Raw genomic sequence first — 24,373 nt, 5'->3', positions numbered from 1 at the left:
TGTGAATTCTATAAATAGATTTGTTACACTTAATGAGTATCTTTTGAACTTCTACATCATTTACAATCAGACAATTTCTTAATGCCTTATCTTCAAGCAGCACCTTGTTAACATCCAGAGGTTATCATTTTAAAACAACTTTTTCACATAAAAGTTAGCTTTAAGCTTTGCACCTGGAACTTTTTACTGTGAAGTACATGTACATATAGTCATTTTGTAAATACATGTACAGTGCAACCTGTGTTATCCGACACACTAGGGGACCAGAAAATAATGTCAGATTAAGCAGGGTGTCAGAATACTCAGTTTTTTTCTGAAAGGATAGTCTTAATTTGGGACCATGAAAATGTGTTGATTAAAGCAGTTTGTTTGAATACTCAGTCTCAGGTGTCAGATTAAGCAGGGTGTCAGAATACTCAGTCTCAGGTGTCAGATTAAGCAGGGTGTCAGAATACTCAGTCTCAGGTGTCAGATTAAGCAGGATGTCAGAATACTCAGTCTCAGGTGTCAGATTAAGCAGGGTGTCAGAATACTCAGTCTCAGATGTCAGATTAAGCAGGGTGTCAGAATACTCAGTCTCAGGTGTCAGATTAAGCAGGTTTTACTGTACATACATGTACATACTGTTTTTACTGTACATACATGTACATACTGTTTTAACATGTACACGATTTTCAAGTTTTGTCCAATGAAAAGGAATTCAAAAGTAAACCAGGGGGCTTAAATGCTGCTATTGTCTATGGATTTGAAGGACATAAAACAAAACAGCCATTAAATATATATATACAAAAATAAACCAAATTGACAATCATTAGTTTACATTACATCACTGAAAACATCACAAATCATATTAAAAACCCATGAGTAAATACTAGTGATATGGGGCTAAGAACAAGAAATTTTATCAAGTTACTCAAAATCGAAGACAACTAATTATAAGAAGTTATAGTCTCCAAATAAGATGTGCTTTCATTCTATTTCTACTACTGAGTACTGACACTAACAGTAACAGTTTGACCAGCTTTATCCACTGTATAAACTCCTCCTTTCTTCTTGCTAAGGCTTCTGTAGTACGGAGATTTAACATGATAAACATTCTTTTTATTGCCATCCTTGATTGCTAATAACTGGTGTCTTTTTTAACCAAAATTAGCAAATATTATCATCATTTCCTTAAAATACAATATATTAACATAAATATATGATGTACTTTGCTAAGGTGAAGCTGTTTCTATAATTTTATCTTACAGTAATATTGTTTTCCACTGTTAAATAACTTTTGATTTCCTTTATACATTTGTATTTGAAGAATTTTATATTAATGGGAGATTACTCTGATAGTTCAATTCTATAATAGATCACTCTTTATTAGTCACAGTGAAATCATCCGTTTCTCAACAATATGTTCACTGAAGAATAATTTTATTGGTTATATATTTGTCCTACAATAATTTTTACTGTTTTTGACTGCAGACTTATGTCCTTCCTGACCTCTGCAAAGGTCACACCATTGTTTCGATAAATTATCACATGGAATATAGCCTTCACATCTCAATAAACTCCCTGATGAAGATTTATTTTTATATTGCATGTTCTTCCCAAGATGTTCAAATGATGCCAGACAAATGGGTCCCAATGGTCAGTTTTGTCCTATTCTGACTAGTCCCAAAGGGTCGGTTGACTGATTTATCAATGTCAGATCATGATAATCCAGTGTCTGGCAGAAAAACACACCATTTGTATATTACTGCATTAGGGATAAGTTAGTCTGTACCAACATCTATTCAAACTACCAGTCTGAAGACCAATAATCCAACATTTTTCTCGTGTCTGCACAAAGTTTTATTGTATATCATTTTACCTATACATGTATAATATGGACATGATGGAATACTGTTAACCATGTTCATTCTCACAGATACTTTTTAGCTGAAGAGTATATAATTTAGTCAAATACCAAGTTATAACCCCATGAAAGTATCATACTTTACATAAATTTCAAGAAAATAAAGCAAAAACTGACCAAAAAAGACGCATTTTTGCAGAGTTATCTCCCCTTCCAATTTTAATTTCCATAGGAAATTAAAAATGCTGATTTTAAGTTTTCCTGAAGTTAAATTATATGGGACTTTTTTCTGTGTATATTAAAGGCATAATGCTATAGATAAGAACTAAAACATTTTCTGTTGCAATAAGTTTGAGGTTAAATTTTAGTTTGACTGGACTATAAAAGAAGAAAGCGTATGAGGACTGGAGTGCCCCCATTCACGCTTGCTTATAATATGTGAATGATATGGGACAGATGTATGGATGCTTAAGGGTAAGTAAGTCTAACACATAATGCCCCCTTCGCCTAGCAGCTGGTGCATTAAAAGATTAAATCATTGGCAGAACGGGGCCTCTGTGGCAAGGTGGTGTAAGTAGTTACTACTGTAATCACTAGCTAAACAACACTGATGTTGCAGGTGCACTGGACTCCAACTTTAATTAACTAGGATTGTCAGTTTTCCTATTGAAGGTTGGTAGTTTTCTCCAGGCACTCTGGCTTCCACCACCAATAAAAACTGGCAGCCAGGAAATAGCCTAAATGCGGTGCTTAAAAGTGGCTTTAATACACCAAAAATCAAATCAAATCATTGGCAGGGCTAATAATTGAATGCTTAAGAAACCTACATCACATGTCACAAGCTAATTTCCTAGTAGACAAAGAAAAATTTGTTAGTTAAGCTGCTCAAATATTTTAAATAAAGAAAAAAATATATAAAATGAAAACGTTAAGCAAATGTTGTCGTTGATTCTTCAAACCTTCATAAAGGACATTAACCTCTTAAAAGTCCACAAGTAATTGTTCATTTTAATGCACTATCTAATTTGTTGTAAATTCTTCGTTATACATGTATAAATTTGTGGTTTTTATCAATGACAACTTAGAAACACAACTGTAATAGCTGCAGGATATTTTTGTGGTGAAAATGTAGTATTTCTATGGTATGCAAAATATTCAAAAAGCTACTAACCACAACTCAAAAAGAATTTCCTATTTGGTCCAATGCAGATATTCCAGACTTTCCCCGACGTTTTCACTTTCCAAGGACACAACAGTTTTAGCTGATCACAGTTGAGATTCATGAGCAGTAACACTTAGGACACTATCAAATAGATTTCCTCTATTGATTTACATAACTAGTATAACATACAGCTGTAAATTTTTATATTTGTACAATTATTTTTTATCACTAGATGTTTTCAAAATACATTTCGATGGCTCGTTTACAAAGCAAATCTACACAATTTTTATTTTAGAGGTTATTTTTTAAGTATTACATATTTGTTTGTTAAAACATTTTACGTACCTGCACACTAACAATCACAATATTCCACACAGAATGAGATCAAAGAAATTCTTTATCATTCAATAAATCTAAAATGCACACACATACATATCCTGCTTTTTAGTTTTACTTTAAAAAAAAAAAAATTACGAACACACATGTACTCAGAATCACAATGTAACACACAGATCAAAGAAATTATTTTATCATTCAAGGAATAAATCTAAATTGCATACACACATAGATAAATCCTGCTTTTTACTTGAAAAAAAAAACAACATTCAATTACCCGGTTCATATAAATAATTAAAACAGATCTGGTAACACAGTCTTACTCAACAACACATATGTAAACAGGACATGTTAAGACCCCTAGGTTATTTTGCAGTTTACGACATGTATTACGTAAATACATGTACTTGTGTACGAAATGACCACAAATTACGCTTTCTGTCTCTCACTGACCAATGACCTCACTAGGCGGGGACAGGAAGGGTCAATATCATTTATTAATTGTCAACATGCATGTCAACACTTGAATAATATAAAATATGTAAATTATAGTCAATACACCTGTTTACAACTACTATCCTGTCTATTTAACATCAATCTTTATACTTCTGGTGGTATTGTTTTTATAGGTTTAAAGGTTGTACAGGTACAATATGAGATGCAGCGAAGACCTGTAATTCAACATCTCTAAAACATGGCGTTGGATAGTTTTTAATATTAAATAATAGTCCATTAAATTCCTTGAACTTTGTTCATTTTTATTTTTGCCTACATGTATAAGGGTTAAAAGATGTTGATTGAATAGATATATGAAGATTTGGTTTGAGTGCCAATGAGACAACTCTCCATCCAAGTCACAATTTGTAAAAGTAAACCATTATAGGTCAAGGTATCGATTGAATGTTTGAATATTAATGAACGCAATTTTGCAGATACCTCATGACTGGTATGAAATACAGAAAAAATATTTTTGATTAAATAAATGCAGAAATGATATTATAACCAATTATCTAATCTTGAATACATCCATTGATTATTTATTGATGTAATGACAACATAAACAGTGTTTCTGTCAAAATAGACATTTTTTGTTGTTTCACATCCTGATGTACAAACTACTCTGATACAATGAACACACTGTTCTCATTTCCCAAGTCTATATATCTTCTACTTTTACCTGTTAGTGACCACCGTCATCATGTTGACGATTCTGTTACTTGAACCTACATGTACAAATGTATGAACACAGGATAATATTCATTTTGGCAATTTTTCATTTTAGTTGAATCTCACATTTAATTTACATTTTGTACATAAGAAAATGCCTTTACCAATAAAGGAATAAATGACAAACAGGCTATTATTTGACTTTGGAATTATTTTTAATTATGGAATTTGCATAATTTCTTGTGCTTGAATTTTTTAATAAATTCCATGTTTATTTGTTATTATATTGTTCTGAGCTGTTCATAACACTTTCCATACAAAATATTTTTCCATACAAAATATTTTGTATAGATAGTGTTGTCCATGGCACAGTACATTCTATTGAAAATGTACATGTACTATCATCTTTGTGATAGAAAGTGTTGTGCGCAGCACAGAACATTATAGTACAGAATAAACATGGAATTTATAAAAAAAAAATCAAGCACAAGAACTTATGCAAATTCCATAATTAACAAGAATGTGTCCATAGTACACGAATGCCCCACTCGCACTATCATTTTCTATGTTCAGTGGACCGTGAAATTAGGGTCAAAACTTTAATTTGGAATTGAAATTAGAAAGATCATATCATAGGGAACAAGTGTACTAAGTTTCAAGTTGATTGGACTTCAACTTCTTCAAAAACTACCTTGACCAAAAACTTTAACCTGAAGCGGACGGACGAACGGAGGCACAGACCAGAAAACATAATGCCCCTCTACTATCGTAGGTGGGGCATAAAAATAATTCCAAGTTTAAATAATAGCCTGTTGACAGTTGTTTCCCATTTGTTTGATGTGTTTGAGCTTTTGATTTTGCTATTTAATTTAGGACTTTAAATCTTTTTATTTTGAATTTTCCTTAGATTTCAGTATTTTTGTTTTTTTTTACTTTTTAGTAACTAACATGACTAACAACTCTTACTTTCAAAGCCAACTAATTTATAATGGGACATTGGACACACAAAACAACTCTCCACAAGAGACCAAAATGACACAGCAATTAACAACTATAGGTCACCGTAAGGCCTTCCACAATGAGCAAAGCCCACCCCACATAGTCAGCTATAAAAGGCCCAGAAATGACAATGTAAACAATTCAAACAAGAAAACTAATATTTTCAATCTTCCCTCCCCTTCATCTTCTATAAATCATGAATTCTACAGCTAGAACAAACCAACTTAAACAATGAGATCTTACGGAAATTAATTTGTGACGTTTTCTAAGATATTGTCCTCCAAACTTTTTCAGCAATAAATCAAGTTAAAGAATAAGTTATCACTAAACAAGTTGGTGCTGAAGATCAATAGAAAATGCACAAGCTTCATAATCAATACATGACTATGTCTACTTTATAACATTTTAGGATATCAACCCCCATGAATAAATTGCTTCCATTCCACAAAATGTCCGATACTCATTTCCAAAGTTTGCCTTTCCAAAATCCAATATCGTTTTTACTTGACTAAATTTAACAGCAGAAGCCTGTATTGAGTCAATAATTTGATTTTATGATTCTTCCACTCATTTCTAACTTCATGAATTGAATCATCAAAAATGTTATAACCAAATTAATATCATATATATTCTAAGATTAAGAAACTTGATTCATATTTTTCAACATATTCAATGGACAATGATAACTTAATAAGTACATGTATTTGTCATCTGCTATTTTTTTCCTTTTTATTTCATAAAAAGACATTTTTTTCAATTTTTTTTTTACTGCATTGAGTTTGGACGTATATTGCGATATACAGTTTGTCAATGATTTCAAATTCAATGCATGTGCACGAACAATTATGTACTTGACATCTACAATATTTTCTATCTATATTTCATATAAAAACACATTTTCATAAAAAGCATTTTTGTCTAGTTTGAGTTTGGAATTCAAAAACTCATGAGTTGAAAGGTGCATATTACAGCATAATTGTATATGGACTTCATTTGTTAATTTGGAGAAAAAATTATCAATTGGTCCTGAAAATGCCAAACCCCAATTTCTATAAGTATGTCGACTGCTGATCCCAAAAAAAACAAAAAAATGCCCTTGAAATGTTCTGAACTCTTTATTTATATGGTCCTTAAGTCATTTTAAGTCACATTTGTTTTGCTTATATATACATATCATAAAATTGAGAATGGAAATGGGGAATGTGCCAAAGAGATAACAACCCGACCATAGAGTAGACAACAGCAGAAGGTCACCAACAGGTCTTCAATGCAACAAGAAATTCTCGCACCCGGAGGTGTCCTTCAGCTGGCCCCTTAACAAATATATACTGGTTCAGTGATAATGAACACCATACTAAACTCCAAATTGTACACAAGAAACTAAAAGTTAAAATAATACAAGACTAACAAAGGCCAGAGGCTCCTGACTTGGGACAGGCGCAAAAATGCGTATACCGGTATATATGTATCTAAGGGTTGTTATAATAGATATACAATACATGTATTTCAATTAGAACATTCTTTTCATTTATTCAGTCAAGTATATTAGCAATAAACAAGAGACTGACACGTTGTAACCCTCTTGACCCTAAACCACCTGGTAGAACAATCCGCAAATGACACTTCTTATTTCATGATTTCCTGCCAAAATCTTAAAAAATGACATCCATTTTTACCTAGTAAGGATACTTGTGGCTTTTAGCAGACACAAAAATAGTATACACTTTGTTTAAAGTCTTTTACTTGTAATATCACAATCACTTGAAATTAGGTGCGGATCCAGGATTTTAGGTTAGGCCTAAATTAATATTTTGTTTGTTACCCCAATCCCGACCGTGCCAAGCAAGGTGTGGGTAGGTAGGTAGGGAAATAATTTTATTTTTCCAAAAAGCTTGAAAAAAATGGAACGATGCAGTAAGCCTGAAAATCAGAAGGGAATAAAATAATTTTCTACTTAGTTTTGACAATAAAATTTTATGTGTAGCACCATTTTTGCAGGGTCAGTCGGGATTTATTTTAGGCCTTAGTTGAGATGCAAACTGAAATACTTGCAGAGGCAAACATTTTTTTTAGTAAACTTACCAAATATTTTTTATTAAACTTAGGACAAGCCATGCTTTGCAAATTTTAGGGGGGGGGGAGGCGACCATGCCTGAATCCACCCCTGAAGTTCCCACATTTAAATCAATCAGAATCTTTATAGATAGAATAAGGGGAGGGGATCATCTTGAATAACATAATCTATTGATCAAAATCCAATTTGATTTTTTTTATTGTACATGTAGTTGGTTTTTAATTTATATGCAAATGATGTAGAACTTGACAAACATAATGCACAATATGTGCATGTTTACAATAATACATAGTAAGATTGAAGAAGAAACAAACATACAAATAAACAATTACAGGATACTGCACATCAAAAGCACTTGAATAGTGAGTGTCTAATACATGTATATGCATATTGTATGGGTAGTTTAAAGAATACATTCAAATGAAGGAAACTGTCAAAAGGTTTGTTAAAAAAAGAACATCTTTTACATGTTAAACAAGAATATGTCCATCCATGCCACTATCATTTTCTATGTTCAGTGGACTGTGAAAATGGGGTACAAACTCTAATTTTGCATTAAAATTAGAAATTCAACTTCATCAAAAAATACCTCGACCAAAAACTTTAACCTGAAGCGGGACAGACAGACCAAGGAAAGGACGCACAGACCAGAAAACATAATGCCTATAAATGGAACATAAAAAAATCAACATTTATGAATTGTTATTTAATTTTCAATCATAATCAATTGTCGGAAAATCTAAGTAGACTTTTTAAAATTTAACTCATATATGGGTAAATGAAAACACTAATTGATGCATTTGTAGAGACTGGACATATTTATTTATGAATAAAAGAATTCACAATGTGGATAGTACCTATTAACAGGACAGTGTCCAAAATAAGGGTTGGGTCTTCAGTATTTAAGGCATTTTAATCGGTGTCCATATATATTCCCCTTTGCATTGTCCCAATTTCAAACTCCTTTAAATCAACTAATCATATCAAATTATTTTATTATACCTTTACTATAATCCTTTTGTTTATTCTAGATCAATTAAATTTGATCATCTTGATTACATGTGATAAATATTGATGTTTTAATAAACAATCCTGTGATGATTAAATGACTGTGTAATAGAAATGACAGATAATTAGTTCCAGTTGATTGCTTTTATTGATAATGATCAATACTGTTTTTTAATTGTGTATTCTAATCACAACTGATCCAGTTGCCCAGGCTGACTTTAGACCCTGTAGAGCTCTTCAATTTTACAGAAAATGACCATATAGTGCTTGTGTAACTAGTTATATTTATTTATCTTTCATAATGTAGAAGTCTATTCCCTAGATTTTTAACTTTTACCAACAACAATTTTGCCAGGCTTAATTTGCTCCAGCAAAATACCACAGTCATGTAATCATTAAATGTAAAGTACAATCAACTTACAAATTAACAGTTTATTGTAATAAAGTTCAAGATTACACTTGAACCAGAGTTCACGAAAAGCAGTGGTCCTTAGGATTTTACCACCAAAATTTTGCATAGGACTGACACAATTTAGTATTTTTCAATAAAATTAATAGTGAGGACCATCAAATTTTCTTCAAGGACAACCAGGAGAAAAAAGATTTCATGAACTCTGTTGAACAGACAAGTATTTGGGTTGAAGTCGTAGTATATAATCATTTTCTCTATATCTGAATGTGCCATTATTCAGTGGGAAGAGACAACTAATTCTATTTCCAACCCAGGATAAAGGGGGGTTCCAGCTATATGTCCCCATTCAAATGCATTGATTGGCCAAAAAAGGGTTCCAACCCCTGGAACCACTCACCCCCCTGGATCCGCCAATGGTAAATACCCTTTTGAAATAAAGAATTATTACCTACGGTACATGGTATCAAACTCAAAACCAATTTCTTACAGATTTTGGAATGAATTGTAGGAATCCGCAACCAATGACCTCCAAAACGTTTTGATAATATACATAATTTGGAATGTCATACATTTTTCCCTGTTGCCTTCAAGCATTAGACTTTGTCCTTGAGAAATTTACTAGAATGTTATAGAAAATGGCGGGTAATTAGAAATAAGGTAAATTGAGAGAACATTTCCAATCAAGATAGTTAACCTTCATATAATGTAAGTATTTCTATAGCGAAATATGGTGTGTTGATACTGTACATGAATAGGGGATATAATGCACAATGACTGACAAAACTCAAAATAGAATTTATCAACTTTTTCTTGCATAAATGTAATTAGGCCAAATTAAAAAGTATGTGTGGTTCCAGTTACATCTGAAAAAAAGTTAGGGTAGGTAGGTAGGGATTTTTTTTTATTTTATGTTTTATTTTTACATTGAGTCTATGGGAGCAACATTCTGACTTTACCAGTGCTTAATGAAAAATTTCAGGAACTCAATTTTCGGCTCTCCCTTGACACCATTAGCGAGTATGGTCTTGAGGAAACGATGATAGTCCGTCGGACGGGGACGATAAATGGCTGGCCCGTGTTAAGAGAGAGCCATATCTCTTGCACGTTAAAGACACCCTTGTAGATTTCGAAAAAGAGTAGGCTAATGCCGCTACAAGGCAGCACTCGCACCCGCAAAGTGGAAAGGGATTAATATAAGTTGTAAAACTTGTTTCCCAATCCACTATAAATAAATATGTTTAAACTAATGAAAAATGACAATAAAATCTTTAGGGTAGGCTATCTTTAAGCCGAAAAAGTAGGGACGGTAGGGTTACTGGAACCACACATATATTTTTATTTGGCCTTAGCTGCGGAACTGTAGCTCTTAAGACCTTATGATATTTTTGACTATTTATGGACCCTGAGCTACTCTTCCCCAGCTAACTTGTAATAATCTAAAATTTTGTTGCAGTTTCAAGTGACGTTTATATAGTTATTCGATCCTATTTTTTGTTGTATTGTATGCATCCAAAGTTGGAAATTTAGTTGATAATATAGATAACCAATAAAGCATTATTTGAGTGGGGCCCTCAAGTCAGTCACAGCCCGACAGCAGACCGACCCCTTTATGAAAAGTTCTGGATCCACCACTGGCATGTAATTTACTACTGTATGTTCAATCTATAACCTATAATGCCTATTTTCTGTTTCTTCTACCTTATGATTTTTCAAACCTGTAATTTTAAATAAACCCTTTAACTGATATTTATTTATGGTTACCCTGCTCCACAGACACAGTAAATTATGCAGACAAGAATCAGAGTACATACAAAAATGTACACAAAAATGTGTGTGTGTCAAAATAACAAAATACTTCGAGTGTCTCTAAGAAGAAATCAAATCATATCAAATATATTGTCTATTCAAAAAGACATTATTATCAAGTAACAAGAAAACTTTAAACCTATTTTATGGTTGATTGCCCTTATGTCCAAAAGGGGCAATGTTTTTGGGTCATCTTCAGCATCTTTTTGAAGCTGGATCATGCAAACCGGACGCTATTTTTGTTGTGTTTTTTAAGTCTGGCCACAAGTCTGATTATCATGCTATATGACTGACACTTTTGCTGAGTATTTGGAGAATGCTATAAAGTTTCATCGTAAAAAGTCTTACCCGACCCATAAACTTCAGTTCGGCACACCCTCGCTTTCAAGAAAATGGCTGAAGTGACGTCACGTCCGGAAATGGGCATTTCCTCATATTATTTGTAAACAAACGAGCACGTGTTATCTGTCAAGTTTATGTTTATTTTTCGTCCTTATATTTACGAACTAGCTCGTTAATATTGCATGCTAAATTTCTGTAGCAAAACACAGAATTTGCGCAATTAGTATGAAAATCTTTGGTCGACGACAATTATGATTTTAGGGGGCGTGGCATTTTTTTGGATATATATATCATATAAAATACGTCCATGGATAATCAAATAAAAGTAATAGTTTTTGCACAGGACCAAACAATATTTTGTTTTATCTCTTAATAATCTAATAATAAGGTAACCTGAAAAAAATCTATTTTTCTGAAGGATAAATAATCACTAATTAAATGTCTGCCGATAGTATGCAATATTTTAAGAATGTAGGCCAGAAAGTCACAGGACACAATTCATTTTTTTATGATTATTTTCTTTGAATAAAAAACTCTAATTTCTACAAAAAAATTTTGATTTTTTTCAAGAACTATTGTATATAAACCAACTTTGAGGGGGATATTACCTTTATCGGGACTCCGGGATCTGGTGTTTTTAAGCTGGGGATTTCGGGATTGACCTTGCTTACGGAACCTGGGAATTATTTTTTTTAGAATTTCGAGACCTTGGGATTTCGTATTTTTAAGCCCGGGGTTTCGGGATTTCGTGTTTTTTAAGCCCGGGATTTCGGGATCAGGACCCTGCCTACCCTCTCAACTTTGTAAACAAAACTTATCCAATAAATATTAAAGATTATCAAATAATTGTTACTGAAAAAACAAAATGGCAAAGTGAATTGGCACTTAAATGGCTTCATGGTGCCAAGAAATCTGTCTTTTGCATGATTAAAATTAAATAAATCTTCATTTTTCAAGTATAAATTAATGACACATTTTCTAAACTTTAATATGAATATATGTATTGTTATGTGTTACAATTTATGACTAAAATTAACAAAGACCCATCGAAACAACATTTGATACAAAAAATTAACAATACTTTTAGATATTTGGATGATATATTGGCTCTCAATAATGACGACTTCAGTACATATACTAAAGAAATTTATCGTGTTGAACTTACTTTAAATAAAGCTAATACTAACAATAAAAAAATATTGGCATGACACGGGTTATGTTCTTCTCATATATTTTATGATAGTATGATACTAAATCCCTAACGGGAGGGATTGTGCCTGATATTCATATGATGAAGACATAATCTTTCAATCAGTTTAATTGAGGTCCAGAGCTGGCATGTCAGTTAACTGCTAGTAGTCTGTTGTTATTTATGTATTATTGTCATTTTGTTTATTTTCTTTTGTTACATCTTTTGACATCGGACTCGGACTTCTCTTGAACTGAATTTTAATGTGCGTATTGTTATGCGTTTACTTTTCTACATTGGCTAGAGGTATAGAAGGAGGGTTGAGATCTCATAAACATGTTTAACCCCGCCGCAATTTTGCGCCTGTCCCAAGTCTCTCAGGAGCCTCTGGCCTTTGTTAGTCTTGTATGATTTTTAATTTTAGTTTCTTGTGTATAATTCGGAGTTTAGTATGACGTCCATTATCACAGTACTACTATACATATTTTTAGGGGCCAGCTGAAGGACACATACGGGTGCGGGAAGTTCTCGCTACATTGAAGACCCACTGGCGGCCTTCGGCTGTTGTCTGCTCTATGGTCGGGTTGTTGTCGCTTTGACACATTCCCGAATTTCCTTTCTCAATTTTATTAAAAAGTAAATATTTCAAGATATTTCTCTTACATGTCTTATATATTTAAATAATTGTCAACATATGATTTGTGACCTTTTGTCCTGTGACTTTTTGTCCTACCAAATTTGTGACTTTATGTCCTGTGACTTTCTGTTCGTTTACCGATTTGAATACCAATGATTGATAGTCTAACTATACAAATCCGTTTTAAAACTAATATAAATTCTTCGAGAGATGATACACAGATATCAAATGGCCCTTCATCCTCTTACCCAGACACTCTCATAAGATTGCATATTCAAATCCATCAATACACTTTGCCAAAGAAATATATACACATATATAAATGTCTCTGACTTTGCTTATAGAAAAATGCGTTTGTAGTTTAATAATAAAGTCGAAAGTGTGTGCCCCTCCCCCTTTTCCACCAATGATGAATTGTCTGGCGGTCCTTACATTTTTACTGAGGTTTACTGAATAGAGAATAATGACTAAAAGTGAAGAATAAGGAACACAATATATAAAGAATAGAGAAAAATAGGGTGCTCAGAACTAAAAAATAGAGAAAATGGGGAAAAAAATAAGATTAAAAGAAATATACTGTTTCGCCCCCAAAAATATATGTGCAATGATTCATATATGGCGATCTAATTAAGATTGACAGCATTTAATTTAAATATTGTAAATCAAGTTGAAAACTTAATAAAGAAAAAGAGGATATCCCTGGGTGTTGGAAAATAAAGATAAGAGAATAATGAACAAAAGAATAAATAAAAACGAAAAATTGGCTAAAAATATGAGAGACCGATACAAAAATGGTAACGGCCTAAACGTGATCACAATTGGCGAATGCTTGTGTCATGTATACCTTACATGAACAAACCTGATTACTTTTGTCGATTTTGCATTAAATTCCCTTTCCACGTGTGCTATTATATGCTTTCATGGCACCAGAAATGAACGCGGATTTAAAAAAAAATATTTGGAAATTTGTTTTTAATGACTTCGCCGTTCAATATAAATAAGAACACTTTTTCTCCGATATGTTATTCGATTTTTCCTTTCTGTTCTAAAATCACATTCGATGATACAATAAAATGGGGAGATTTTCCGGGGCAGGAACTCCTTTTTCCGATTTTTTATTATTTGTATTTTATTTTTTATTTTTTTTATTTTTTTTTGTATATCCCTATATATGTGAACGTTTCATGGTTTCGGAATCCCAACTTTCAAAATGGCAGGATCTGCGCCTTGAACGTATGATTAGCTAATTCTATTTATGAAATATCAGACATAACTTCGAATTAAGAATTTTTAGATTATAAATATATCTTTAAAATAGAGTACATATAACAGAGTGAATCGAACATTCAAAATCTATTTTAAATCAATATTAGAGCTGTTGTGATTTCCGAACAAGGAAGAGATTTCAAAACGATATTGAATATAACTATTGACGGAAACAGTTTTTACCAAATGAGCTAGATGATACATATCGATAAACGTGAATTTTATACTAAGATAACACTCAAGTTTTTGGTGGTATTCGTGTTGCTTAGTCTTTAGTTTTCTTTATTGTGTCTTGTGTACTATTGTTTGTCTGTTTGTCTTTGTCTTTTTAAGCCATGGTGTTATCAGTTTATTTTCTATTTTTAAGTTTGAATGTCTCTCTGGTATCTTACGACCCTCTTTTAAATATTTTTGTTAATTTTACGATTGAAAATGGTATAAAATGAGTAGAATTAGATGTAATATTACGACGCTTCCAGAGAGTAACCCTGGACTTCTGGTAAAAAAACCAGGGACCATTCACTAGAATGCTGGAACATTGAACTAATTTGTTTAACAGCAGTATAGTGCAATATGTTTTTGAAAAATAATTTAAAAAAAAAGAAGAAGATTCGAAGTCATATATCCTAATACTACCGGTCAAGGGTGCGTGGAAGAAGTTACTAGTAATCTTAACAGTTACACTGCAGGTCAATGATGCAAACACCTATGAAAATGACAAATAGGTGGAAGATGCCAAAGATATATTCAAACTCATAAAAAAGAGCAGTTGGCAGTCTAAACCGGACCCCTGCTGTTGTTTCAATCTTATCTACACACTTTGTGTCGTAGTATCAATCAGCTGGTGCCCAGTTAATTGGCAGTCTCTAGACTTTAGATTTTTTATAGCTTTTTCGAATGCTTCCCAGATATCATCATCAATTGATTATTCTATGTATTGTGTTTATGAAAGTTGCATTGTAAAACTCAGTCTAGTTTTCATCTACTGGTATCTTATGTTTTTCTGCATGTTTGCATCCCCCAATTTAAATAGCTAAAATCATTCTGAATGAACAATGAATAATCTGAAACTAACTTTATCAAGATGCTTGATTTCTTAATTGACAACGTATTTGTTACGTTTGAATGACGTGTTTTCCAAAACACTATCGGCATTTCAATGGGAAATAAATGTGCTCATCTTTTTACCGCCTGGTTCCTTTATTTATATAGGCTGACTTCATTCAGGAGCTTTTTAAAAAGAAAATAGTGCTTTATTTTCCGCTAGATAGATGACGTTCTCTCATTAAATAATTCAAAATTTGGTAACTATAATAATGAACGCATCTATCACATTAAACTTGGGATAAAGAATACAACACAATGCAAACAGTTACGTCTGCCTATAATCTTGACTTACAACTAAAAAATGACAAATAGGGTCGATTGAAAACAAAAACTTTACGACAATATAAATGATTTTAGCTTATTGTGAACGGCTTTCAATTTCTATGTAGAAACATTCCAGCAGCCACTGCATACGGAGTATATATGTATCCGATGGATAAATCTGTTGTAGAGTTGTCACTGACTCAGATGTACTTATGCATATAATTATTTTCTTGCATTAATTTTTAGGATCCTTTACTATAGATAATTGAGCTGATCTGTAACAATAACATCTCCATGCCTTATATATCATGTACTGTAGTACGACGCTAGATTAAAAACTGACGAGGAAAGGTAACACACGGCCACCGAAAGCTTTATTATTGTATATATATATATCTCAATTGACACGATATTCAAGCTGCTCACAAGGAAGCTATTTGAAAAGAGTTCCAAGTGCCGAAATTGAAATCAACTTGAACCCTTCGTGAATTTGACAGACGCCATCATGAATTAGTGGACCGTTATGGTTCTTACCCAACTTACGCCAGAGTCAAACTACCTGGTATCAAACATGGTTCACACTCAATTTAGATCAGAGTCAAACAGACCTTGCATCAAACAAGGTTTGCACTCAATTTAGATCAGAGTCAAACTACCTGGCATCAAACAGGGTTCACACTCAATTTAGATCAGAGTCAAACATACCTGGCATCAAACAGGGTTCACACTCAATTTAGATCAGAGTCAAACATACCTGGCATCAAACAGGGTTCACACTCAATTTAGATCAGAGTCAAACATACCTGGCATCAAACAATGTTCACACTCAATTTAGATCAGAGTCAAAGAGACCTTGCATTAAACAGGGTTTACACTGAATTTAGATCAGAGTCAAACATACCTGGAATCAAACAGGGTTCACACTCAATTTAGATCAGAGTCAAAGAGACCTGGCATCAAACAGGGTTCACACTCAATTTAGATCAGAGTCAAACACACCTTGCAACAAACAGGGTTCACACTCAATTTAGATCAGAGTCAAACTACCTGGCAACAAACAGGGTTCACACTCAATTTAGATCAGAGTCAAACATACCTGGCATCAAAAAGGGTTCACAATCAATTTAGATCAGAGTCAAACATACCTGGTATCAAACAGGGTTCACACTCAATTTAGATCAGAGTCAAACATACCTGGCATCAAACAGGGTTCACACTCAATTTAGATCAGAGTCAAACAGACCTTGCATCAAACAGGATTCACACTCAATTTAGATCAGAGTCAAACATGCCTGGCATCAAACAAGGTTCACACTCAATTTAGATCAGAGTCAAACATACCTGGCATCAAACAGGGTTCACACTCAATTTAGATCAGAGTCAAACACACCTTGCAACAAACAGGGTTAACACTCAATTTAGATCAGAGTCAAACTTCCTGGCAATAAACAGGGTTCACACTCAATTTAGATCAGAGTCAAACATACCTGGCATCAAAAAGGGTTCACAATCAATTTAGATCAGAGTCAAACATACCTGGCATCAAACAGGGTTCACACTCAATTTAGATCAGAGTCAAACATACCTGGCATCAAACAGGGTTCACACTCAATTTAGATCAGAGTCAAACAGACCTTGCATCAAACAGGGTTCACACTCAATTTAGATCAGAGTCAAACATACCTGGCATCAAACAAGGTTCACACTTAATTTAGATCAGAGTCAAACATACCTGGCATCAAACAGGGTTCACACTCAATTTAGATCAGAATCAATCACACCTTGCAACAAACAGGGTTCACAATTACAAACTCAGTATTGTTCTGCTGATTATTATTATAGCTAAACTAATAAGACCAGTAACAGACCTGTCAACAGTCTTGCTTAATTGGCTTCACATGTGTGAAACTCAAATATGCAGAGTAAATACTTTTAATAAAACATTAAAAGGAGCACAAAATAATGATTTATACGCATGTGTACTCATAGATGTTTTAAATAAGTACACTAATGACATGTATAGCTATGCATAAGATCGTTCTGAATATGAAAGAAATATTTGCCACTGGACATTAAGCAACCAACGATCAAGCAGTTATTTGGTCCCCTTGTGCTCAAAATCACCCAATGGATAACTTGAAAGTTGGCAATCATGTATTTAGCCAATATGGCCCCATTAAACATTCACAATTAACACAACATTTAAAGATTGAGGTATTAACTGTATATCTTAATATCTTATAATATCTGATTTGCTTGTGCATAGTTGTATGTATAGATAATAATGCAAATTTCGTTTCAATTGACCTATTTTTCAAATGATTACAGCCTTGGACTTTCTAAAAAATAATTTTCCCCTCCGTTGTTAGCCAAACTCCCAGATGTTGAGCTGAATATTTGAATATAATTGCAACACAATATGCATAATAGTTCTGTTTTAGTAAATCAACTTTTCACTTAATGTTTTAAAAAAGCAAAATTCTTTCTGATGACATTTAGATATTGGGGTCTAGATGGGGTTTACAGAATAGAATAACAAAAAAGAGAAAATGGGCAACAAGGATAAAGAATGGAGCTTAATGGTATGTTTTATGGAATACAGTGGCACAAAATTAAAGAATAGAGAAATATGTAATGACCAAACAATAAGAACAAGAATGTGTCCCAAGTACACGGATGCCCCTTCTGCACTATCATTTTCTATGTGAAGTGGACCATAAATATGGGGGGAAAAAAATCTAATTTGGCATTAAAATTAGAAAGATCATATCATAGGGAACATGTGTACTAAGTTACAAGTTGATTTGACTTCAACTTCATCAAAAACTACCTTGACCAAAAACCCTAAACCTGAAGCGGGACAGATGGACGAACTAACAGACAAACGAACGGATGCACAGACCAGAAACATTATGCCCATAAATGGGGCATAAAAAATAAAGAAATTAAACTCTCCCAAACCAATCTAGAGACTATGCTTCAAATTTTATACGTTAAGCAACCAACAATCAATCAATCAATCAAAATCTTTCACATCTTTGTTTAGGCTTAGATCTCAATAAATAAAAGTTTAAGAAATAGTACATTTCCTATCACCATGATCATTCAATGGTGAAGTTCATTTTCTTGATTGACACTAAATTATAATTACTGATAGTTGTTCCTTTAACATCAAGTGGCAAGTATTTCAAATAAATTACTGATGGAAAGATAGTCACTTATCAATTAATTAGATACTATTATTGCAATTTTGTCATTTTAGACTATAGCACTTTTGCGATATTTAGAAAATTCATGTTAAAATGCAAAATGCGAGATCAAATTATTGCGATTATAATCCTGTAGCATTTTTTGCAATAATAAAAACATCGCAATAATTTTTAATTTTACAGTATTCGTTTTAGGTCCCATCGGTCATATTACTCTTGACAGTACTGACACATCATTGCCTTTCAAATTTTCAGTTCTTTTTTTTTGGATTTTGCTGTTGTTTTTTTTAGTTTTTAGGTCTCTATCAGTCATATAGCTCTTGGACACCGCTGCTAGTGGACTACAAGTCTCAGAGGCTAATAATTTAGTTATTATTAAGAAACTAAGGTTTCAACTACCTAAGTAGGTTTTTGTTTTCTTGACTAAGCCAATATTTTAATGTCCTTTTTGCTCACAAAGCTCTTCAACTGTTTTGACTCTTATACATGTTTGGCTTTTAAATATTCAGTTTCGAGCATTTCTGATGAAGGTAAATACAGAAAAGCACTGGATGCAAAGAACTAAAATTTATAATGACAGTTTTTATGTGTTGTTTTTCTTCTTTTCTTCATGTATTTAGGCACTTAAAATCCCGGACAGACAGATGGACAGACAAACGAGCCAACCCACAGACAAGATAACATAATGCCCATAAATGAGAGCTTTGGTCACAGCAAATTAGTGAAGTGTTTCACTCTCACACTTTAATACTTTGTTACCTAGCAACATCAACAACAAATTTAGCTGTTTAAGAATTAAAATTGAAGTATCAGCTTTGTAACATTTTATTAAAATTAGACAAACAGATAAAAATACAAAACATATTAAATTTAACATCAAACATTCTGACCTGAATATTAAATTTAACATCAAACATTATAAACCTGAATATTAAATTGCTCTTTAAAAATATTCTTTTGCTTAAAAAGTTAAGTGATTCAAAACTTATGTAAAGTTTTTATAAAAATTGAACAACCAATAATATGTATGAAAATGAAATATTTCAGTTCTCTGTAAGTATTAAAAATGGTCCTCAGGAAATCATCTTCTGGCCAATGAAAAAAGTTTCTACCTAAAGTTAACTTTAACAACTCAAATCTTAATTTTAAAACGTAAATGAATATGTCGAAACCAATTTCTGGTCAAAATGATGAGAATTGATGAGAAATCTTTTGTAATTATTACTTTTTTGTTAAGTCCTAGTTAAAATAAAAAAAACTCTTAATGTTTGGACTTCAAGAAGCTAATTTCTAGTACAGACGAAAAGCTAGCATCCTAAATTTATCTACTATTTCGTGATTTTGAAACAATTGTAAATGAAACTGGAAGCATCACACTAGAAAAGCGACATTACCAAAAGTTAGACGACATAAATAACATATAAATGCATCTGGAAAATATTGCAATTAAAATAGCACTTAAAAACAGTGCATTTCCTTTTCAATATACTGAAACCTACACTAGGCAATATATAATACTGATTTTATTGGAAACATTATTGCAATTTTTGAGTTATGATAATTCCTGCATAAAGATAAATTTATAAAATTATGATTACTTTGTGATTTTATAAGGTAATATAATTTTATTATAAAGTTATTTGAATTGATTTTTATTATATATTATAGGTGAGAGTATATAAACAATGATGAAATAATGATAAGAGTAAATTCAGTATGACTTTGTATGTTTTTCATTAAAATTTGAAGAACTATAAAAAAAAAAAATTGTATTAGCCAGAATGAAAAGATTTGAGTTATCAAAACTCTGCTATTGGTTTATCTAAGGTTTTATATAATTTTCAATGAAGTAAAAATACTTTCAAAAACCAGACAGAAAAAAAATCATGCAAATAATTCTTTTAATGCTCCTCAAACTTTTACTAGACATATAACAAGGAAATAGATTTAAATATCAAATAAATATTTTTTCAATAAAAAAATAAACACTGAGGTTTTTGTCACTATCACAGTAGACATATAGGTTAAAAATAAATCAACAAGAATCTTACATATAAATATATTATTTATCATTACAATAAGTTAGCATTGGTTCATGCATATAACAGAATAAATTTAATATCACAGTTCAATTTAACATTTATATGGCAGTTCTAAATAATAAAACCTGTACCTTTTGTGTACAGCTTAGTACAGTAAATTTATTTTTACTTACATTATCATTAACATGATTTTGGAAGAGTTATTCCCCTTTGCTGCCACATTGAAAAAAACTTAGGTCTTTTAAAATCTTCAAATTCAACCAACTTGTAATATTGACAACAGGTCTTTAGAAAAAATAGTTTTCTGAGCAATCTTCATTTGTTTATGCCTTGCATGGTGGTAAAGGGTAATTTTGCATTTGTAAAGTTCACATAAAAATGCAATACATTAAGTTTTATTCTTTTAGAAATTAGATATTAACAAATTGTTTACCCTCAAAATTGAATCACCTGATTTAATAAATCTTTGAACCAACAAATTAAAATGAGTTTTACAAAAACTGAAGTGGTTCATCCAATCAAAAACAAAGAGAAAAATCACATATCAGAGGTGCAATAGATATTGTTGTAAAATGCCATAACTCATTTTTAGTCCTTCAAGATATTGAAGTTTACTGAAGCAGAATTATTTTGTCCTATCAAAATTAAATTTACTGATCACATGACAGAAGCATCAACACTTGAGACGACAGATGTACGCCTAGAAACTCCCCGGCTCATTTTCATGTTTTTAACAGATCGTGATTTAGTAGAAACAGAAGTATTTTGTCCAATCATTTGTCCTATATTCTGTAAACTAGACTTGGTCAATCCACTGGCCAAACTTCCTGCTAATTTATTCCTGATGTTAATCTACAAGAAAATAAAACAAATAAAAAATCAATCAGTCAAACAATGAAGACTATTTTCAAATGTAATGTAGAAAAAATTCTAAAAAGTTTAATTGTGAGCTATTGCCCAATAATGATACCCCTGCTATGAGCAGTCTTCACTCATAACTTTAGGCCCTGCAAAATTCCCTTTGAGACTGTCAAAATCAACTCTATAGGCCAACAGAATCTAGCTAAACATTTTTCAAAATTGAGCTGTGGGCCTGTAGATTTAAAAGTTTATGGTGAAAACTGTACGAGTCTCTTTTTATTTATTTTTTTTATTTGCACATTTAGAGGCGGATTAAGAGTGTTTTCTAGTTCCCCCATTTTATGGGTTGATTATTTAGGGAATGACTGAAACATGACTGGAACTGGTCCCCCCTTATGAAAATTTCTGGATCTGCCATAGACATTGTCTTTGATCATACCATTATTGTTGTACCAATTTAGGTCACTAGTCTTCTGATACTTAGTGATTTACTTACAGGTTGGTTTTGTTGTTCTAACTGCATTTTATGGTAACTTTTCATCTTGGCTTCAAAGTCAAGGATGTACTTAGGGAAAATCTCCTTCTCAGGAATAGGCTGTTGTAGAGCTGAAAACGTAGATTAAATTGTTAATTTTTGTTTCCTCAACATGACTTTAGCAAAGTATGTATAACATTAGCGTGTGTAGGATTTTTTGTCAATGTTGACAATGCAACATTTCTATGATGGAACTGTTGTGTCCCTAAAATGCAGGTTCTTCTATACTGCCATTTTTGATTTATTTGATCTGATCATTGACAGTGAAGTTGTAAAATACATTCGTTATTTTGTTTAAGTTTGGTAAACAGGTGGTTCTGATGTTGTAAAATCATCTATTTGTGTTTATATTGAAAAAACAGGATTTATTTTAAACAACTGATTTTTTCAGATTGGTCTGTATTTGTCCAAATGCATATATGTTTGAATATGGTATTTGCTAGGTTGAATAAAAACTTTATTTTGTGGGAGAACAAAATATCATTTCAATCTAATTTGTATTCATTATAAGAAGTTTTTCACTTTTTGTTGATAAGTAAAATTTTGAAAGTTCATCCCTTTCCATGTGCAAAAAGTACCAACCAGTGAATGGAAAATGTGAAGGTAGAGAGATAATTTGTTAAATTTGTACTAACTATAATATTAATATACATAACTGCAATAATACTTAATTTAATTTACAAAGTTATTTTTCAACTTTTATCCATTCAATCTTATAGTAGATCTTCTCACTGTGTGTTTCTATATTACAAAAATTTATAATGTTTCCAAAGTACCAATCATTTATGACTCACATAACCCTGTGAAATTGTCATTTGATAAACTGATACTATAATTGTCTGATGTAATGATGAGTATAGGAAGATGAGGTTATTGAAGTACAGAGTTGCAGTTATAAGTTACTATCCCCAGTTTTGTGTCGCACCCAAAACCAGTTTACTTACATTCCTTTCAGAAAAGACAGAACTGGGTTTTCGCTTTTCTTAAATTGTAATAATAATCCAGTTAAATAATTTATTTGACCCCTGCTTTTTAATTTCAATTCTCAATTTCTAAAGCAAGTGAATAATAGCTCATCTATAGTTTGAAAACTAGAGGGATTTTTTCTGCTAAAGTCTCATTTAAGGACAAGAAATTAAACTTTCATGATATGAAAGACCAAATGGTAGTTTTTAACGACCTTGACTGGCTATACAGCCCTTGCACGGTCTGCCCTGGCTTGTGCCTTTTTGGGCATTAAATACCATACATTAATTGTTTATCACAATTTTTATAGACAACGTCAATGATGTTAGCTTATGAGGTTATGATGTTCTAATAACTCTACTGGACACAAACAACTCATTCTCAGAGGTACGTGTAACCTGAGATTGAGAATTATCACATAAAGATCAAAACAAAATTAAGAAAATTAACCTAAATGTTGTATATTAAGGTGGTACCTAACACCTGAACTAAAATTAATTTGGCTCGTTTAATTTTCTTAAAATTTTGACAAAGTATTTACTTTGACCCTTAAACAAAAATATAAAAATTTCAAAAATTTTGAACCAACCGTTTTGTTAGAACAAATACACTGGTTATATAGCAGTTTGAAAAACACTCATTTTGATCATTGAGAAGCTTAATATTCCCTTAAGAACACAACGTCATTAAAACGTTCTGCTGATATTACAGAGTTATCTCCCTGTAGTGTTAGGTACCACCTTAAGCTAAGGAGCATCAAACTATTTTTGTTTAAGTCATTGGTTTAACCCAAATAGTGACCAAACCCATAACTTCAAACAATTGATGTAAAAATATAATAGAGCTCTTTGCAATATTGTAATTGTTATAAAGGTTCCTCTTACAGTCAAACTGACTCTTTTAAATGTTTTCATAAACTACAAATAATAGAAATGCAATTTTTTTCTTCATATTTTTATGGCAAAAACAAGAACAATGTTTATATAAAAAAGAAGATGTGGTATGATTGCAAATGAGACAACTATTCATAAAAAAAACAAAATGACACAGACATTAACAACTATAGGTCACCGTATGGCCTTCAATAATAAGCAAAGCCCATACTGCATAGTCAGCTATAAAAGGCCCAGATAAGACAATGTAAA

The 24,373-nt window shown here is 32.0% G+C and overlaps 2 protein-coding genes across 12 annotated transcripts in view; both read right to left on the bottom strand.

Moving 5' to 3' along the window:
* LOC139495842 (talin-1-like) overlaps positions 1-11,235 on the bottom strand; it is a 123,993-nt gene extending 112,758 nt beyond the window's left edge. The window contains exon 1 of one of the 2 annotated variants that reach the window (XM_071284242.1): positions 11,159-11,235. The gene's annotated coding sequence lies outside the window, so the exon portion shown is untranslated. Of the gene's footprint in view, positions 1-3,353; positions 3,707-11,158 lie in introns of those variants that run through there. The other variant, XM_071284241.1, reaches the window with a different exon arrangement.
* An 8,398-nt stretch (positions 11,236-19,633) lies between these two features.
* LOC139495838 (cilia- and flagella-associated protein 337-like) overlaps positions 19,634-24,373 on the bottom strand; it is a 48,135-nt gene continuing 43,395 nt past the window's right edge. For all 10 annotated transcript variants that reach the window (XM_071284227.1, XM_071284228.1, XM_071284230.1 and 7 more), the window contains 2 exons: positions 22,224-22,333; positions 19,634-21,718 (listed from right to left, as the gene is read on the bottom strand). In XM_071284227.1, the coding sequence (XP_071140328.1) occupies positions 21,524-21,718; positions 22,224-22,333 (305 nt within the window). In that variant the 3' untranslated portion in view covers positions 19,634-21,523. The remainder of the gene's footprint in view (positions 21,719-22,223; positions 22,334-24,373) is intronic.

This window comes from Mytilus edulis, chromosome 11 (genome assembly GCF_963676685.1).
Source record: "Mytilus edulis chromosome 11, xbMytEdul2.2, whole genome shotgun sequence".
NCBI lineage: Eukaryota > Metazoa > Mollusca > Bivalvia > Mytilida > Mytilidae > Mytilus > Mytilus edulis.
Note: the sequence above shows the minus strand (reverse complement) of the source record. Positions and strands in the feature narration are given on the sequence as shown.